This window comes from Neolamprologus multifasciatus, chromosome 10 (genome assembly GCF_963576455.1).
Source record: "Neolamprologus multifasciatus chromosome 10, fNeoMul1.2, whole genome shotgun sequence".
Taxonomy (NCBI): Eukaryota; Metazoa; Chordata; class Actinopteri; order Cichliformes; family Cichlidae; genus Neolamprologus; species Neolamprologus multifasciatus.
This window is the reverse complement of record NC_140448.1, coordinates 15,954,069-15,972,844: the sequence shown is the minus strand read 5'-3', so window position 1 is coordinate 15,972,844 and position 18,776 is coordinate 15,954,069. Positions and strand designations below refer to the sequence as shown.

Below are 18,776 nucleotides of genomic sequence, written 5' to 3'. Positions count from 1 at the left end.
TGGACCCGACCGTCCATAATTTTCAGTAGCAGTCCACAGATCATGGGAGAGCGTATGCACGGACCTACGGAAAAGTTGGGGACCACCACAGGTGTATCGCACTTAAAAGAAGAGTGCAGAAGACACGATAGTAATTGTAGCTACTTGGACAATATCATGTCCAAGTAGCTGGACAAGCTGTTTTGGCAGGCTTTGCAAAGTAGAACAGCTGGACGAAGGCTATTGAATTGGCAAAAGAAAGTAAAGAGGTGACAAAAAAACAGCACATTCTGTCTAGAATCATAGACTGTGTGAAGTTTTGTGGAGCCTTTGAGTTGCCTTCGTGTGGCCATGATGAAAGTGGGGATTCTGATAATCCAGGGATATTCCAGACTGTGTTGACTCCCTTGAGAGTGTGTTGAAAGTGTGGTTTTTCTTCAGCTCAGAGAAAAACACGTTTTTAAGGTATAAAAACCAGGATTATTGAGAGCGATGAAAGATGATTAATGGGTCACTCGGTTCAAAAGTAACAGTCGCTAGCTGAGAAATTTGAAGAGCAGCAAAGTGAATTAATAAAATAAAGAGCAGACAGTGGAGGAGTGACAGTAAAGGATCCAGACTGCAATTGATATGTATGACCAGGCGGTAGGCAGAGTAGTAGAGTGATTAAGGTTCTGGCACAGAGAACTGCCAGCATGGACAGACATGCGCTGATGATGTATGGTAGTGATGACAAGATTGTTTATTGCTTGCCTACAACGTGCCTATAAAATTATGAGAAAACTGGTATTACTCATCCATCTTGTGCACTGTTTCAGCAACTCTCCCCAGAGTGGTATTATAAAAAGTTGTCAAAAATACATTAAACATGCAACTATTTTGTTGCTAATAACTGAAATGAGTAAAGAAAATCAACAGCCTATTTATGCAAGATAATTCATAATTTTGTTGGGGGGGTTATATTGGTTGGGTCTGATTATTGGAGGGGGGTCATAACCCCCCTAGAAAATTACGCCCCTGTCTGGCGTAAACAGCATTAAAACATGGATCCTTCCTGCCGCATATCAGTGGTTCAGTCTAGTGGTAGTGGTGGCGGTGTAAAGGCTCCAGTATACTACACAGTATTACTACACAGCCACATTGCTGTAATGGTGCTGCGGTTTTTTCCTCAACAATAGGTGTCACCACTGAGAAAAAAAAACCTCTACATGAGTGTTTTTATAGAAGGGGAAGAAGCAAAAGAAAAAGCAAATAAATTGTTTAAACCATTTAAATGCCACAGTATTGTTGCTGACCATGCTCATCCGTTTATTGCAACAGTGTACCATCCTTTGATGGCTTCCATGTCACAAAGCTCAGATCATCTCAAACTGGTTTCTTGAAGATGCCAGTGAGTTTTGTGTACTAATTACTTGACATAATGGCTTCTGGTGTCACCAGATCTCAATCCAGTATAGCACCTTTGGGATCTAGTAGGATGGGTGAAAATCATGTCCACAAATCTCAAGCAACTGTGTGACGCTAGCATGTCAATATGGTCCAACATTTGCGAGACATGTTTCCAACACCTTGTTGAATGTGTGTGAAGTAAAGAATGGTGTCCAGTCCAGTACTACGTAAGGTAAAGGGCCTAGTGAACGTATCTTTGCCTCGGAAAAGAAGAATAAAAAGGCTTTATTGACATTGTACTGTGCAAAATACAAAATTAGGAGGGCAGCTTCTGGTTGGTCTGTTAAAACAGTGAACGGCACAGTAATTTTACACAACTAATTATGAATAATTAGATAAATATAAAAACGAATTAGGTCCCTTCACTGCTAACAATATTACTCTCTGGTGACCTTTATTTTTCTCTCATGTTTTCCTATCTTCCTAATTTTATGTTTTCAGCTAATCGATTTATTCATTCATCTCTGCAGATTTAGCAAGAGAATATACTTATTCCTCTTGCATAATTTTCACATATGATTTACCAGGGCACCTGATGGTACACGTTCACGTCATGTGGGAATTACATTATTTACCCACCTTTGCTGACTTCTCACTTTTTACTTTTAGCATTTCCTCATGAAAATGCAATTTTTATCACACCTGACCACTTCCGCTTCCACATCACTCCCTTCTGGACTCAGCCTCCATTTCTCTCATCTTTCTATTGGCATCTATTCCTTGTCCCCATTCCTTCACTGAAAACAAATTTAAATGCAAAAAAGGCTAAACAGCCTTGCATGTCCTCCCACTGGAATGATGTGGAAAAAGGATAAATGAAAGAAAAAAAAAATCATTGCAATTTCCTCCCAAAAGGCATTTTTTATATAGTCGTTAAGGAAAAATGCATGAAATGATTTTTGATTCTACATTGTTTGTTATAGTCATTTAAGGCTCATGATTTCTTTTTATCAAAGAGCATCACATTTCTGTCAACAGCTCAATATGTAATTATGCACATGTGTGGCCCAAAATTTTAATTTAGCAACATATCATCCACTCATTAAGCATAAAAATTAGAAACATTTTAAAAAAGCAAAATAATAATAATAATAATTCTTTGACCTGTTTATGCTTGTATGTTTCCTCTTCAGTGCATATATATCATAATGACTTCGGACTGTGTATATGTGTTTCTTGTGGAAATGTGAAAAATCCAATGATGGTGTCCAAATCTAATTTTGGATGTAATGTAATACAATGATTATGGCCAAAATGCTAATTACAAATATAGTCCTATACTGAGGTCACGATGGTTTGTCATGATCATTCATTAATTTTAGAAACAAAAAATGTTTTTATTGCACCATCGTTGATAGGTTTGTAGCTTAAACCTATTCGCTGGAACGTTCAAGATAATTTAATTACACAGCAAAAGCATTGAACACCAAGTAGGCAAAGTTCTTCGTGTTACTCATGCATGAGGGAGACCTGCCTGGAGCCAGGTGTCGTTCCACCCACTTGACCTCTGTCAGACTCTCAGCCAGGTTCCCCATAGCACTCCTTTTATTGAGCTCACATGAATATACATAGGTTCATTAACATATGACGTCTACATACACACAAAGAGTACCTTGCCTGTGCGTTGTGTAAGTATGTGTGTGTGCGTGTGTGTGTGTGTGGGGTCAAGATGTGACCCTGTGAAGACTCCCCAAAGCTGGTGCCAGGAGTCTAGCGGTCCATCTAAACAAAAGGCTCTTAGCCTAAAACTGACATAGCTACGTTTATCCTACCGTAAAACAATAAGACAAGGTACGACCTCTTCCCATGCTCCCAGGATGTAGGTGTGAATGCCCGAACAATCTGGAATGCACACAAAGCCTTTGCAGACTATTAAGGATCACACATCCTATCACTACACAATCGATTATACACCTCTAAGCATATATGGTTAAATATTTCTAAGCATAAATGACAATAAACAATACAAATGTAACATTTCCCCCTTTTTGACCTTTATGCTAGAAAAGTTCCCAGTTATAATCACCTCATGTCTGACAGTGTCAATGCAAACATTTTTATACTCAGCATATGTCAATCACCCTAAATTACTGTAAACGTACACAGTTTGACAAATGTATTAGCAGTTATCCTATTCCTCATTGATCTCATCCAATGGCACACTGCATCCTACAAGCAAACAAATGAATTGTTAATAGTCAAAAGAGAAATTAACATTTTCAAAAACATCCCAGCTCGGTGGTGCTCCTCTGGGTGTGCAAATCACATGTCTCTCTGCAGAGTGGTTTAAGTTTTGCAGGGCGTCATAAATGTCTCTTCCAGTTGATTCAGACTTCTTCACAATTTTCCCATTTAAGCAGTCAGTTTTCTTTTCCCCAGGTTTGCTAACCCAAATTTTGATTTCCCACATTAAACAACAGCATTCTCACCTACTCTCACTCTGTTGTCCTCTCCCACTTCAACAGTCCAATAGCCGGCAGATCTCCTTCAGCTTTGTCCTGTGTTCCACTGTCTCTTCTTGCCATTTTACTCCAAAAGTGGCAAATGTCAACCTCCAACAGTCTCCTCAGTTCTCCTCAAAAGTTCTTTTCATATGCACAGTGAAGTTGCAGCTCGCTGGAAACACAGTGCCATTCATCCAATCAGTCAGGATGATGGGTTTGCTCTTCTTCTCCGATGCTGTTTGTCCACACTGCTGCTCCTTGCTGGGACTCTTTGCTCAGGACTTTGCTGCTGTCTCTTTATCTGCCATGTTATTGCTCTTTGGAGCTGCATTCCTTGTCTTCAGGGAGGAGTGAGAGCTCGCTTGTGAGATTGAGGGACACATGGAGCTGTAAATAAGTTGGCCAGAAACTTGGACTGAATGTTTCCAATGATGTTAAACTATAACTTTCTTCCGACCGCTGCATGTGGAAAATTGATTCAGGTCTGCTTTTCATCTGAAAGTGACAAATTAAGACATTTTCATTATTATCATCACTGCTTAATCAACACACATCTCTCTCTCTCTCTGTTTTTTGAACTGTCCTTTCTTAAAAGCAGAAAATGAGATTGTAGTTGTTCTTGGCTGATAAACACAAAACCTTTTTCCTATGATTATTTGTCATCTACAATGTAAATTTTGTCTCTTTTTTACTCTTTTTTTTTTTTTTTTTTTCGTAACTGGTGACCTGCAGAATCACCGCTGTCACAATTGGAGGCAATTACTTTTACACAGCGCGCACACACACTGTGACGTCAGGCACATTCACACTCACTTTTTTCATCTGCGGAAATACATCATATGGCCAATGATATGTGCCATGGTGATCCATAAGTATGATCATAAGTTTATTTAATTATTTTTCAACCCAACAAAACAAATAAACAAGAACATGATGCTGATGCTGATGCTATGAACACTCTACACATGAGTCAAGATACAGGAAAACTGCTGCGCATCTGAAAGAAGAAGCTGAACTCACGGAAACGTTGCATACTCGAGTTATCATAGTTCTGTTTCCCTCTCTTCGATGAGTTCTCAGCCAGCTCCTGATCTGACAATGTGTAGCTTGTTCATCAGCTCAGAAGAGACCGCACCGCAACCTCACACAGTGGTTGCGTGCTTTGCCCCACACAGTGGCAAAGACTTGCACTTTCATATTCAATTCAGCTTCTCCATCATGTAATTTTCAGCTGTTTCATACAGGGTTCAGCATATTAGTTGTTTTCACAGGTGTGCTCTATATCTCAACAATGGCTCATATTAAGATGACAGTCTTCAAACAGGTCAAGTGCCTCTATGCACGTCATTTGTTTAAATTTACCTATTTTACTTCATCTCATATGTCAATGTACTGAATTTGAGCAACCCTAAGCTTAATGCAGATTACTGTTAACAACTGGTTAAATTAATGGTCTGGAACACAGGCTGTTGTCGATCAGGGCAAGCTAAAGAATAATCTAAACATTTTGTGTCAGCAAGGGGTGGGGGAAAACCATTCACCAGAGCATATCTTAACTGCTGCTGATGTGGGCTGGCCTTCTCCACACACTCTTCAAGGCTGCTATGTTTTCGGAAAACTTCTAACATTTGAATCTAAACATTTTACAGCAACCAATTTACCCTCAAAATCACAGTTTTGTATGAGAATATAAATATCTCTATAAATGTCTCCCCGTCAGGCAGTCTTACTTGCTCGGGAACCCATAACAACAACAACAACCTTGTCACAGACCACGCCTGCTCCACACAAACACAACAACATTCTTTTGGGACCCCAACCCAGTCGCGCAATTCAAAACCCAGTGAAGGGATGCTCGGGACACAAACCCAGGGCGATTTTAAAACCGGACACTCACCAGACGCTTGGGCCCTTGGGCGACTTTACCAAAACCTCTTTTTCGGGACCTTAACCCAGTTCTGGGACCCCAACCCAGTTCTGGGACCCTAACCCAGTTCTGCGGTTATAGAGTCACTCTCTCAACTTACTTGGCGTTGCTTAGCGTGTAATATAGCCTCGAATCCCGCCGATCGTCATTCATCGAGGAGAGAAAACAGACAGCTAATCTACCGGCCCGATGACAAATTTTCACGTCTCGGGACTTTACTACAGGAACTTCCTGGCTGACGTCAGTCTTTCAGCGTGTCTCTTCTCCCCTCGGTGAATGTCGACTCCAGGGTTTCGGCTCGGAGGACCAATTAATGATAGGTTTGTAGCTTAAACCTATTCGCTGGAACGTTCAAGATACTTTAAAAAAACGCATTGAACACCAAGTAGGCAAAGTTCTTCGTGTTACTCATGCATGAGGGAGACCTGCCTGGAGCCAAGTGTTGTTCCACCCACTTGACCTCCGTCAGACTCTCAGCCAGGTTCCCCATAGCACTCCTTTTATTGAGCTCAAATGAATATACATAGGTTCATTAACATATGACGTCTACATACACACAAAGAGTACCTTGCCTGTGCGTTCTGTAAGTATGTGTGTGTGTGTGTGTGTTTGTGGGGGGGGGGGGGGGGTGTCAAGATGTGACCCTGTGAAGACTCCCCAAAGCTGGTGCCAAGAGTCTAGCGGTCCATCTAAACCAGCGGTCCCCAACCTTTTTTGCGCCACGGACCGGTTTATGCCCGACAATATTTTCATGGACCGGCCTTTAAGGTGTCGCGGATAAATACAACAAAATAAAACTAGTACCGGTACCGAAAAAAGAAGATTTATTCATAACACACGTGAAAAGACCCAGGAAAACCGAGTTAACGATAAAAACAATAACAAAATAACGCTGAAAACCGATAAAAACCCGGAAAACCATACATTTTACACCTGAGCCTCAACTCTTGCGGCCCGGTACCAAACGACTCACGGACCGGTCCGAGGCCCGGGGGTTGGGGACCGCTGATCTAAACAAAAGGCTCTTAGCCTAAAACTGACATAGCTACGTTTATCCTACCATAAAACAATGAGACAAGGTACGACCTCTTCCCATGCTCCCAGGATGTAGGTGTGAATGCCAGAACACTCTGGAATGCACACAAAGCCTTTGCAGACTATTAACGATCACACATCCTATCACTACACAATCGATTATACACCTCTAAGCATATATGGTTAAATATTTCTATGCTTAAATGACAATAAACAATACAAATCTAACAGTCTGTAAAAAGGACACTGATGTAACACATTCACATTTGTACAAATCTAAGAATTATGAAAAATATTTGTATATTTTGCACCAAAGCCTGACACAAAATGAAATCACAGGGGCATTGTAAATGAATCCTTATAGATTAATCTTTGCAGACAAACTGTATAAAATCTTTCCCTCCATTCATTCTACCTGCATGATGGATGTGACTAAAACTCACAACAAAGTGTTCAAACAGCTGTGAGGGCCCTCTATTTCCCCTTCAGTGTTTTGAATACAGCACAGGTTTTGCCAGTTTGGAAAAATAATTGCTTGGGGGGATAACGCATCTTTTGTCCAGTAAGTTGACCATTTTACTAACCGTGTTTAATGGACATGCATCTCTGGCCAAATGGAATGTGATTGTGCTGATGATTTCAGTGTGTCTTTGTGAGCTGGATGGATACACTGACATGCACAAAGGCTTGCTTTCATGGATTTTTGAGTTGATGTTGGACGTTTCATGTTAGCCACCATTGTTCTGTTTTTCAAAGCCTTCTTGCATTCATAATACTGTGTTTTGTGGTGTTTTTCCAGGCAGTTGAATAAGTTAGTTTTGTTGTGTAGTTTTTTGTTTTTAACCCTCTGCTATGTTTGATTCTTGTGGTACAAGAATCGATAGTCTCGATACCAACTTTGGTATCAGATCGCTACTAGCACATAGCACATAGGATTGATACTTCAATACTGTTTTTATTCTCTACGTTTAATATGTGGCCCACTGAATTGTGTTAAATAAATAAATTTTTGGAAATGAAAAAATATACCTCAAACATGCACAAAGAAAAATGTCTGAACCTTTTTGTGTTGACGGCCAGGTCCATTTTATGCATGTCCTGTAGCACATTTAAACAACACAAGATGACCCAAAGTTAGAGACAGACACATTAAATTTCAGGGTCTCCAAAAAGTCCTGCTTTAAAATACACGAAAAACTTAAAGGTGTGTTTTGTTGCGCTAACTGATTATCGTGGAAATTAAAAATCACAGTGATTATTAGTTGTTACAAATGTTCAAATTGATGATGATTCATATCATAAATTACTTCAACTTCAACTTTATTTGTATAGTACATTTAAGTGCTTTACAGGTTCACCCAGCAAAAACAAAGATGAGGGACAATAGAAATAAGCTGCCTTTACAAGTAAAAAGTATTGGTAACAATATTGTCATCAGCAACACTGGCCTTGTGTTTACATGGTATTGGATTGATACCAAAATATGCAGTATAGTACAGTACTAGTCCAGAAAACGTCCTGCTGCCATGTGCAGGGAACAGCTGTGACTGTTGTATGCAGGCACTGATTTAGAGAACGCTCAGTTTGCTTTTGCTTTCTGTTTTAACTGGGAAAGCATGCATTTTAAATATGGCTCGATCATGCTCATATAATTGTGGGGACACAAATACATGATCAATATTAAAATTTGATGAATTGCCCCAGTGTAATGTAACAGCTCTTTACATTGCACTAAACCACAAAACAGGAAAACCAAGTTAAGTGCGAGTTTCTTCAGTGAATAATGATGAAATGTGATCATCATCATAATCTATAACTCAGCAACCAGATGGTTCTCACAAATTCCCCCAGGCTTCTCAGCATGTGTGCTCACACATGTGGGACACTTGTTTGCTGCTTTGTTGCTGCTATCTGATGACAGAGGAAATGAAGCAGCCAGCTCTCTCACAAAACCAAATCCAAATTTCTATGTCCATGCCAACACAGTGCTCATGTAGCATGTGGTTGTTTATCTAGTCCTAGAGGAGCTAGCTACTTTATGTATAAAAGAAAAAAACTAGTACATTAATTTCTGTTGTTAACATACTTAAATAACTATGTTTTTCATTCAGCATAACAGTCCCATTATGTAACTCGTTTATTAAAATAATATGAATGCTTGAAATCGTACTGCAATTTCAAGCATTCATATTGTTCATATTCATATTGTTGCTTAACTCCCACTATTCAAAATAAAAACTCAACAAAATAAAAACAAGATGATAACTTTGAAATAATGAAGAGCCATATGAAAAGACACTTCTTTAAAAATATTTAGCAAAAAGTCAGCTTTATTTCTACTTCTATTTGGTTGAATCGTGATTACTTGATGGCTCATTACTTTTTCCTCAAACACTTATAGGCCATTAAATGTTTGACACTCTGTTGTCATGATGAGTGTGATTATAATGATTACATTTTCTTGGTACTCCAAGTGTTGCATAAAGAATTTTTTCAAAGGAGAATTTTAATAGGACCATATAACAAATGTCCCAGACTTAAGTAGTAGTAATTCTTAATAAGACATATATTTCACTTGGTCCATTAGTTCATGTACACAAGCTTTGGCCATTCCTAAGTATGTTAAATGGTTTCACACGAGAGAGGACCCAAACAAGATGCATGGGCCCTGGATATAGTCTAAAATGTAAAACATTATTCCAAAAACAGTGGTTGAGCAGGTGCAGGTAGCATGGCAAACAAAACAGGTGAGGAGCACACCAGGGTCAAAGTTCATAAAACAGTTCCAAAAGTTATTACTATTATTATTAGAAGATTAAATGGCATCACAAAGGAAACCACAAAAGAACACTAGTACTGCTAAGGTTTGATTTTCAAGACAATCCCACAGGTGTGCTATATATATGCTGGCTGACTGAGAACAGTTGTAGCAGACAGATAGCAGGTGCTAATGAAGGAGGGGCAGACAGTTACATATGTAGCAGGGAAATTAACAATGACTGTGTAGAAATACCACAAATTGTAAAGTAAGTTTCAAGATTCATAAACACAATTATAAACAGTAGGTGAAATATTGTATAGCAAAAAGAATGCAATAAAAAAAATACAGATTTTTTAAAGCATAAATAATCAAATAAAGCAGCATAAACAAGAGGCTTGTGGTGCAAACTGCAGACTTTTGTTATTTGCGCCTTTTAATTACTTGACATAATTTTCGGTACAATTTCATTTTTTTTTTTATATGGATATAGTGCATGTGTAGCATTTGTTTCGTTGTTTAGTTCCTATTTAATTCAGGAAGACTTTACAATATATTCATACTGTTATGCATTTATAACCTGTTACTGTCATGTACATAACAAAATGACAACAAAATTAACCAAGTATCCCATGCCAACATGTCAGTCTAAAAGCCCATTGCCATAATAAATAGCTCTATAGAGCATTATTAGTTCTTTCACCTTCAGATCACTCTGTTAACCTTGAAGGTGAGGTCAAAGGTCAAATGTTACATGATATTTTAAGTTTTTAAACAGTACCCAATCAATCATTGAATGCCTTATTGGGTGTATGCCAAAATTTTAGATGGATTGTTAAAAAGAGGCCACTCTACACAACTACAAAGTTTTATTAGAATTCATTCAAAACCTTTCACCCTATCACACGCTACCAAATACATAACCTCCTGGGTGGAGGTAATAAAAAGGCATGAGAACTCATTCTGGTTTAAAAACCAAATAAAATGGGTTTTAAAAGGGTCCAATGTTTAGGGGATCCTGGCATGAGAAGGCAGTTTATTCCACAGTTCAGAGGCAGTTCCTGCAAACTTCCCAATCATGCCTATGTTTAATATGAAATTGGGACAACTGCGAATTTTTGCTTCGTAGACCTCAGTGATGAGAGTGTGCAAAATAAAAAGATCTGAGATGCAAAAAGATGCCAACCCCTGCAGCATCTTAAAAACAAACACTAAAATCTTAAAATCAGGTCTAAAACTGACTGGTAGCCAGTTGTATGGAAGCTGATAGGAGGAACGTGTCGTCTCACTTGCATTTGCCAGTTAAGAGCTGAGCTGCAATGTTTTGGACCAGCTGCAGTGAACCAATCAATGACAGGCTGACAGCTGAATAAAGACTGTTACAACAGCAAAGAGTAGATAAAATAAGGCATGCATGACCCTTTCTGAAGTTGAAAAACTGTCATGTTTGCATGTATCCAATGTAAAAAGAACTTAGTTTACAGGGATTTTAGACACTATAGCTTCTCATAAACAGGAAGTTCCATCAGAAAGAAACTTGAAATTTCCTTTTTGCTTTGTCATGCCAATAACGGCCACTGACGAGAGCCCTTTTCTGTTGGACTTCAACAATCAATCACAGTAAAGCAATTGCAGGACCAAAGGTTTACCGGCAGAATATTGCATAGTAATGAGATGATAAATGGTATTCATTTCACCTGTCAGTGATGTTAATGTTGGAGCTGATCAGTGTAAATCTCTGTGTGCATGTTTATCCATGCTCTATGCATCACTCTGCAGTGCCTAATTTAACTGTTAATGTGGGAAATGCACGCCTATACAAACACAACTGTCAGTAATGAACATTAATCTATCCACAGATAATTTGTGCTTTGTCAGAACATTGGGGAACTGTACAAAAGAGTCACACATACGCACATCCAATTTATATTTATATCCACTAGACGAAATGAACAGTATTAGATTACAAAATCTTATCACTCCATAATTGAAGATGTCATGCTGCATTTGCCACAAAAATCTTGCTGTCCATAGACATTTTTCTTATATTTGTGGTTTGTGACTGATGTATGCTGTCACATACGCACAGCACACACAACAGTTACAAGTGTGAATCGTGTTAAATGACTGAAATGATTACAGTGACTGTGGAATTCCCTGGTGAATATCAATGTATAACAATCTGTGTTTCTGTTGTGCACTCCTTAAACTAAAACTAATATTTATTTGCAGCTAATCTTTCAAGTAATAAAAAGTGCAAATATAAAAACAACCCTAGACTGGAACACTGGTAAGTGATCTCAATTATAAGATGATGACATTTTGTGCAAGAAAACATCCCCTGCATGTTTAGAAAAGTGGTGTTCATCATTGACATTTACATTTGAAGTCTATAAGCCATCTGTGCCAATCTGGTCACACGGGGTTGGTTGGGATATAACTGGAATATCAAAATGATTGATGTCCATCCAAGCTGAATAACTTATTTCTCCTTGTCAGTCGAAGTGCGCAGTGACAGCGCTGGGCTGACGGTCACACACCGAAGCCACATGGGAACGCACAAAAGAATCCATGTGTACATGGTTTAGCTAGAAATACATTTCTGGTGTGCTGTGCATCGTGTACTTTTGACATGGTTTGACAGTTATATGAGACACAGTAAGCTTCCACAATCCCTTTGAGATATGTCTGCAAATTTGCCACGCAAGAGGCCTTTGTCCTTTGCCATCACCACTGACAAGGAATGGGAATGATCAGTAGTTGTTTCACCTCATGAGCACAAAAGTTGTCTTTCAAATCACCTCTGTAGGTGTCAGCAGATGAAATACTGGGCGAGCCAAAAATATGAAAAGTAGAAGGTGAAAGACAGTAAGACCTGGTGGAGCTCTGCCATGTTTATCTGGACATTTGTGTTATTTTTGTTTCTTTTTGGGGGGCAAAAGTCTTTGAAATAAGTACAACATCTCCAAGTAATGCACCTACTAGTGTCTTTGGTTCCCACTTTTTGTGTAACTGATGATTATTCATGGAAAATGGTTATTAAGTTGAGCTTGCATGAAACAACTCTGCACTTTAAGTGAGCTGTTAAAGAATCCAGCAGTGAGGATTCTGTTGAGAGAACTAATCCCAACTTAGCATGCATACATGAACATGGAGACTTAGTATAATCAACAATACCTAAAGCTTAGCGCAAGATGGAGAATAGTATGGAATGAGCTGCATTTTAGATTAGATTAGATATGTGCAGGCAGAGCAGTACACCGTCTGACAGCGGGAGCCTGTGAGTCTGAGCTCAGGGCAAACAAAACCCTGATTTTAAAGAAAGAGAAAAAAAATATATCTCAGCACACATTTGCAAATCGCCACAGGCGTTTGCAAATCTACCGTGGCACAAGTGTAAAAGCGTAGCAAAGAATTTACGTGTAAAAAGACCTCCAACTGAAAGGGGCCTGTGTTGACACATTCCCTGCTCTGAATAGCAAATCCAGTACAGATTTAGAGACTATTTTAACATTTAATTTAGATCTGATTGCACGCATGGGTGAGATTCAGTTTCACATCTGTTTGCAGATGTTTCTACCAAAGAATGTCCCAACAAATTTCCAGCTAAAAACATGGATGAAAACAACTCAAATCAGCAGCCGGGGTAACATCAATGCATTGTCTTTTTCTTGTGCATCATTTCATTTCATTTATTTATTTTGTTTCACACATGGTACAGCAGTAATTCATTTCCCATACACAGCCTTCCTTTCAATTAAAGTAACACTGTTTCCATGCATGAAAAGGAGCAGTAAGAAGAATAAATTCTTATTGACACCTGCCCCCTATCTGTGATAATACAAGTAGGCAACCAAAATTACACTCTGACAATATTCTGCACATAATAAAACAAAACAAACAGAACAATATACTCAACAATGAGCAATACCACTAAATATCAAACTAAAAGGATAATTTTTTCTACAATTAAATTCTATTAATTTCAACTTCTTCATACTGGTTTATCATTTTATTCTTATAGCAGATTTTAAATTGAGAAAAACTTGTACAACACTTAAGATGATCACTGAGAGAATTCCAGTTTCTTATGCCTATGACTGTTGGACACATTTGCCTTTGTGTGGTTTGAGCAAACCGATGCTTAAAATAAAACTTCCTTCTGCCGTCCCCATTTTCTGAACACAATACAAATAAACTTTGTAACTTAAGAGGTATTGTTTTATTTTTTGCCCTAAACATAATAATTAATATCTGTAATTTCACTATATCTTCTAGTTTTAATCATTTCAATTTTATAAACAAACTATTAGTGTGTTCTCTATATTTAACATTATGCATAATTCAAATCGCTCTCTTCTGTAATAAATATAATGGTTTAATATTAGTCACGTATGTATTCCCCCATACTTCAACACAATAACTCAGATAGGGTAGAAACAATGAAAAATATATTATTCTCATTGTCTTGTAATCTAATATATATCTTACATTACCCATGTTCAATATGAGGTTTCCATGTTAACTTGTCATCCACTATTACACACAGAAAACGGAATTCTGTGACTCTTTCAATTAATACTCCCTCTATAGATAAAACTATCTCTTCCTCCTTTTCCTTCTTATTTACATCAAACCATTTTTAAATTTTTTTTCATTTCAGTAACCATAATTTTAATTCTTTCAAGTTTTCTCCGGAACAATAAAAATTTGTATTGTCTGCAAACAAAACAAAATTCAACATTTTTGACACATCACAAATGTCATTTATATATAAATTAAAAAGTTTTGGTCCTAAAACAGAACCTTGAGGGACCCCCCATTCTATTTTCATTCTATCAGATGAATTGCCTAAACACTGCACATACTGAAACCTATTATCTAAATAACTGCTTAACCAGTTCAATACTATTCCTCTCACACCATAAGTACTTAACTTAGAAATCAAGATGGAGTGTTGCAGAGTGTCAAAAGCTTTTTTTTTTTAAATCAATGAATACCCCTATAGTATATTTATTATTATGTGTTGCTGATGAAATGTCTTCAATAGTATTCATTAATGCTATTGCTGTTGATCTGTTCCCTCAAAATCCGTACTGACTTTCACTTAACAGTTGATGTTTTTCAATGAAACTATCAAATCTTTGTGCAAAGAGTTTTTCAAGCACTTTAGAAAACTGTGATAGCAATGATACTGGTCTATAATTATTAAAACTATGTCTGTCTCCTGATTTATAAAGGGGGATAAGTTTTGCCACTTTCATTGGGTCAGGAAATACACCTGTATAAAATGAGAGATTAAAAATATAACAGAGAGGTTTGATTATGCAATCTAAAGTCTTTTTTACGATGACCATATCTAACCCATCACAGTCTGTCGATGTCTTGTTTTTAGATTTTGCTACAATAGCTATGATTTCTTTTTCAGTGATTTCCCCTAAAAACATAGACTGTACCACTATCTCCTTTCCATTCATCATTCCATTCTGAATCATTCTGTTTTCTAATTAAGTTTGCCAGGTTAGGCCCAATATTTACAAAAAAATTGTCATTTTATAATCTAAAGTAAAAAAAATAGGTAAATGATCACTTGTGTCATTTATGACAAGACCCCTTATAATGTTGCTTTCCAAGCAATTAATGAAAATGTGATCAATTGAAGTAGCTAACTTTTCAGTTATTCTACTAGGTTTAGTAATCAGAGGGTAGAACCCTCTTCCAAATAATAACTCAAAAAATCTGATGATGCCTTATGATTGGACATTTACAAAAAAAAAAAATCAATATTATAATCATCGCACATACAGAATGTCTTATTTCTCTTTACCTTGCTCAATAAATCTTCTACTACATCTGTGAATGTTTCTATCAGTGTCCCAGGCCTCCTATACATACAAGTAACAATTATATTACTCTTTCTTTCCATTTCTATTTCTACTTTCACACACTCCATTAAATCATCAATAGCCACAGACATATATTCAACCTGTTTACATTTCAAATCACTATCAACAAAAAGTGCCACACCTCCTGCCTTCTTATTATATCTATTTATATGATGTAATTCATACCCATCAATGTGAAAGTCCCAACCCCGTTCCTCATCTATCCATGTTTCTGATAGTGCTATCACTTTAAACTTGCCTTTCTGATTATTCAAAAAATCATTGATCAGAACAAAACTTTTATAGAGGCTTCAACAGTTGAAATGAATTAATGAAAATGTATTGCCTAAGTCAACATTATCCGTAAATTGATTCTGAGTATAATACTCGCATGCAACATTAATTGCATTAAGCACATTCCTTTCTGGATCGATATTATTTTCAAAATCATGTAATTTGTAATCCGAATCTTCAGTCATTGTGATTGGGTATTCTTTAAATGTCTGTAATCCTTATGACATACCCATTAACATCCGTACAAGTATTTCACAACATATTTTGAGAAACCACTCATACCTATACAGTTCTTTCTGATCCATAAATAACTGCGGCTCAGATCTATATCTCTTCTCCGCGCATAATGTTACTGTCAATCCCAGTTCCATATCCACCTGCAGCTTCACACTAATACTCTTTCAGTCTACTGTCTCATACCTTGCCATTTTCCCCCTCCGACAGTCGGAAATAGTGTCTTTCATTGAATAAGTTCGGCTAGTTGTTAGCAAACACATCATAACAGACCTTCTGCCGTCCGACTGCAACAGTGTAATCATCCCCCGTAGTTGTCCAAATCATGAAGATCCCTGATCATTACAACCTTGGCTTCTTCTGGTGTTCCCTCAAGCTTTATCATCACTTTGCAATTTCTTGCCCATGTTGCTTGGATTTTTTTTTTCTTTACGCATGATACGGGCTTGTCTGGCAATATCGGCGTTCTTTTTTGTGAGATGTTCATTCACATATACTCCACTCCCTTTCAGTTGTCTAGACTGCCTCAGTAGCTCAATTTTGTGTTCTCGATTCACAAATTTTACTACTATTGCTGGAGGTGTGCTGGCATTCTTTCTGGGGAGGGTATAACACGCCGTGATGTTGTTGCTATGCAGGGGAAGTTTTTTACTCGCAAAAAACTCCACTACCTGATGCTCTAATGTTTGTTGCTCCTCCACCGGGGACTCATCTCCGCCAGACCTCTCACCACTCCCAGTCTCAGTAACTCTTGCGTAGCTCCTGTGTTTGGTTTCCAAACCGGTAATAATCACGTCCTCCAGTCGTGCATGCTGTTCTAAATCCTCCACTCTCCTTTCTAAGAGCTGGATTGTTTTATCCTTTTCCTTAATCAAGCTTTTTAATTCTTTGATTTGGTCCATTAAAGTCGTTAACATTCCTTGCTTAACTATTTTTTCGACGTCTGTTGACAACGAGTCAAGCGACAGCTTAATCTCCTCCAAATCTTTTAAAAGTTTTCTCATTGTTGCCATTTTCTCCTTTTTGTTTGTTTATGTTTTGTTTCAAGCAAAATATATTTGACTTAGAATTAATCACACAACCTGAGACGCCAATCTGGCTGTAGTTATATCATTGAGATATAGCGACCATACCATTCTTTGAATTGGGCAGAGGACTAGCCAGATGGAAAAAAAAAGACTTGGATGCCCCAAGAGCTGTGTCCACACTCCTGCCCTTCTACTCTGTGAAAACACTGACTCTGCCATTTGTGATAAAACTTTGTCTGATGAGGCAATCAGCTGTGGGCAGAGGGTAGAAACCTTTTGTAATCTCTGTCTTCACAGCCAACAAGCACACCATGCTGGACCTGCTGAGATAGGGTCCTAGTTCACTGAAAATTGCATCCTATGTAGTAGTAGTAAATGGTCAAGTTGGACAATGTTCAGTGCAAGACAAAACTCCATTATTAAAATAGTTTCAACAAGGGTCCTTTTGCATGGTGATTATCCTAAGTGACTAGTGACAACAATGGAAATGAGGATATATATAGTTCTGGTAATGGTTTTGTTCCATTTTCTAGATGTACTGCAGAGTTGTCAGTACAGTGACTGACACTAAAGACTGAGCATTTGCAGGCAAATGTTTAGAAAGAGAAGATGACAGCTGAATTCATCATGCTCACATTTGAGGGTAAAGCTAGTGCTAAGAGAGCAGTAGTTATGGTGTTTGTGATGCGAGTCAACACATGATCGGAGAGCACATTTCTGCAAATGTATAGAAATGACAGCGTCTCTTTATATCTTCCTCTACAGGTAATGTGTTTGTGGTGAGTCTGGCATTTGCTGACCTTGTGGTAGCCTTCTACCCCTACCCTCTGGTTCTCTACGCTCTTTTCCATGATGGATGGGCTCTGGGAAACACACAATGCATGGTAAGACCACAGAGCTTTCAGCTTGTTTCAGTTTACCACCACTACAGCAGCAATAAGCATACTCCCAGCACAGTCTGACAAAAACACTTCACTCTCTTTCTTTCTGTTCAGGTCAGTGGTTTCCTTATGGGGCTCAGTGTCATCGGTTCCATTTTCAACATCACTGGAATTGCGGTGAACAGATACTGCTATATCTGCCACTCATTCGCATACAGTCGGCTATACAGCTATCGCAACACTTTGATGTTTGTTGCCTTAATTTGGCTGCTCACCGTAGTGGCCATTGTCCCGAATTTCTTCGTTGGTTCCCTGCGTTATGACCCGCGGGTTTACTCCTGCACCTTCGCCCAGAATGTCAGCAGTTCCTACACAGTGGCAGTAGTGGTGGTTCACTTTCTGGTTCCCATTGCTGTGGTTACCTTTTGTTATTTACGCATTTGGGTACTTGTTATTCAGGTGAGTTTCCAGGCTCTCTACATTAATATTTATGGTCTCAAAAATTATATTAAAGCTTTTAGAACAAAGCAATACCACCAACAAAACCAGTAAATACAATACCAGCTGTAAATAATACAGAAACACCAAGAGTAGAATAGAAAAATGTGATGATTTTATGTTTAAACCCTGGATAATTGACCCATTACTTGCTGAGTGTACATTATAAATAGTTTCATGTACTGAAAAACTCATCACAGTTCATAAAATCCTTGGTTGACATTTAAATTTCAATTAATGATTAGCGCAATTTTATTTTATTTTATTTTAATTAAAGCTACAAAAACAAGGTTAGTGCGTATTTGTGTTTCTGTGTGGGTTAGTGAATGTACAGTCAATGAAAATACTGTGCCGAAATTTTTGT

The 18,776-nt window shown here is 37.9% G+C and overlaps 1 protein-coding gene across 1 annotated transcript in view; it reads left to right on the top strand.

Annotated features, from left to right (window-relative positions):
* Positions 1–18,776, top strand: part of mtnr1bb (melatonin receptor 1Bb) — a 52,741-nt gene that overhangs the window by 27,547 nt on the left and 6,418 nt on the right. Inside the window, exons 2-3 of the mRNA XM_085174172.1 lie at positions 17,799–17,917; positions 18,029–18,373. Of these exons, the coding sequence (XP_085030298.1) occupies positions 17,799–17,917; positions 18,029–18,373 (464 nt within the window). The remainder of the gene's footprint in view (positions 1–17,798; positions 17,918–18,028; positions 18,374–18,776) is intronic.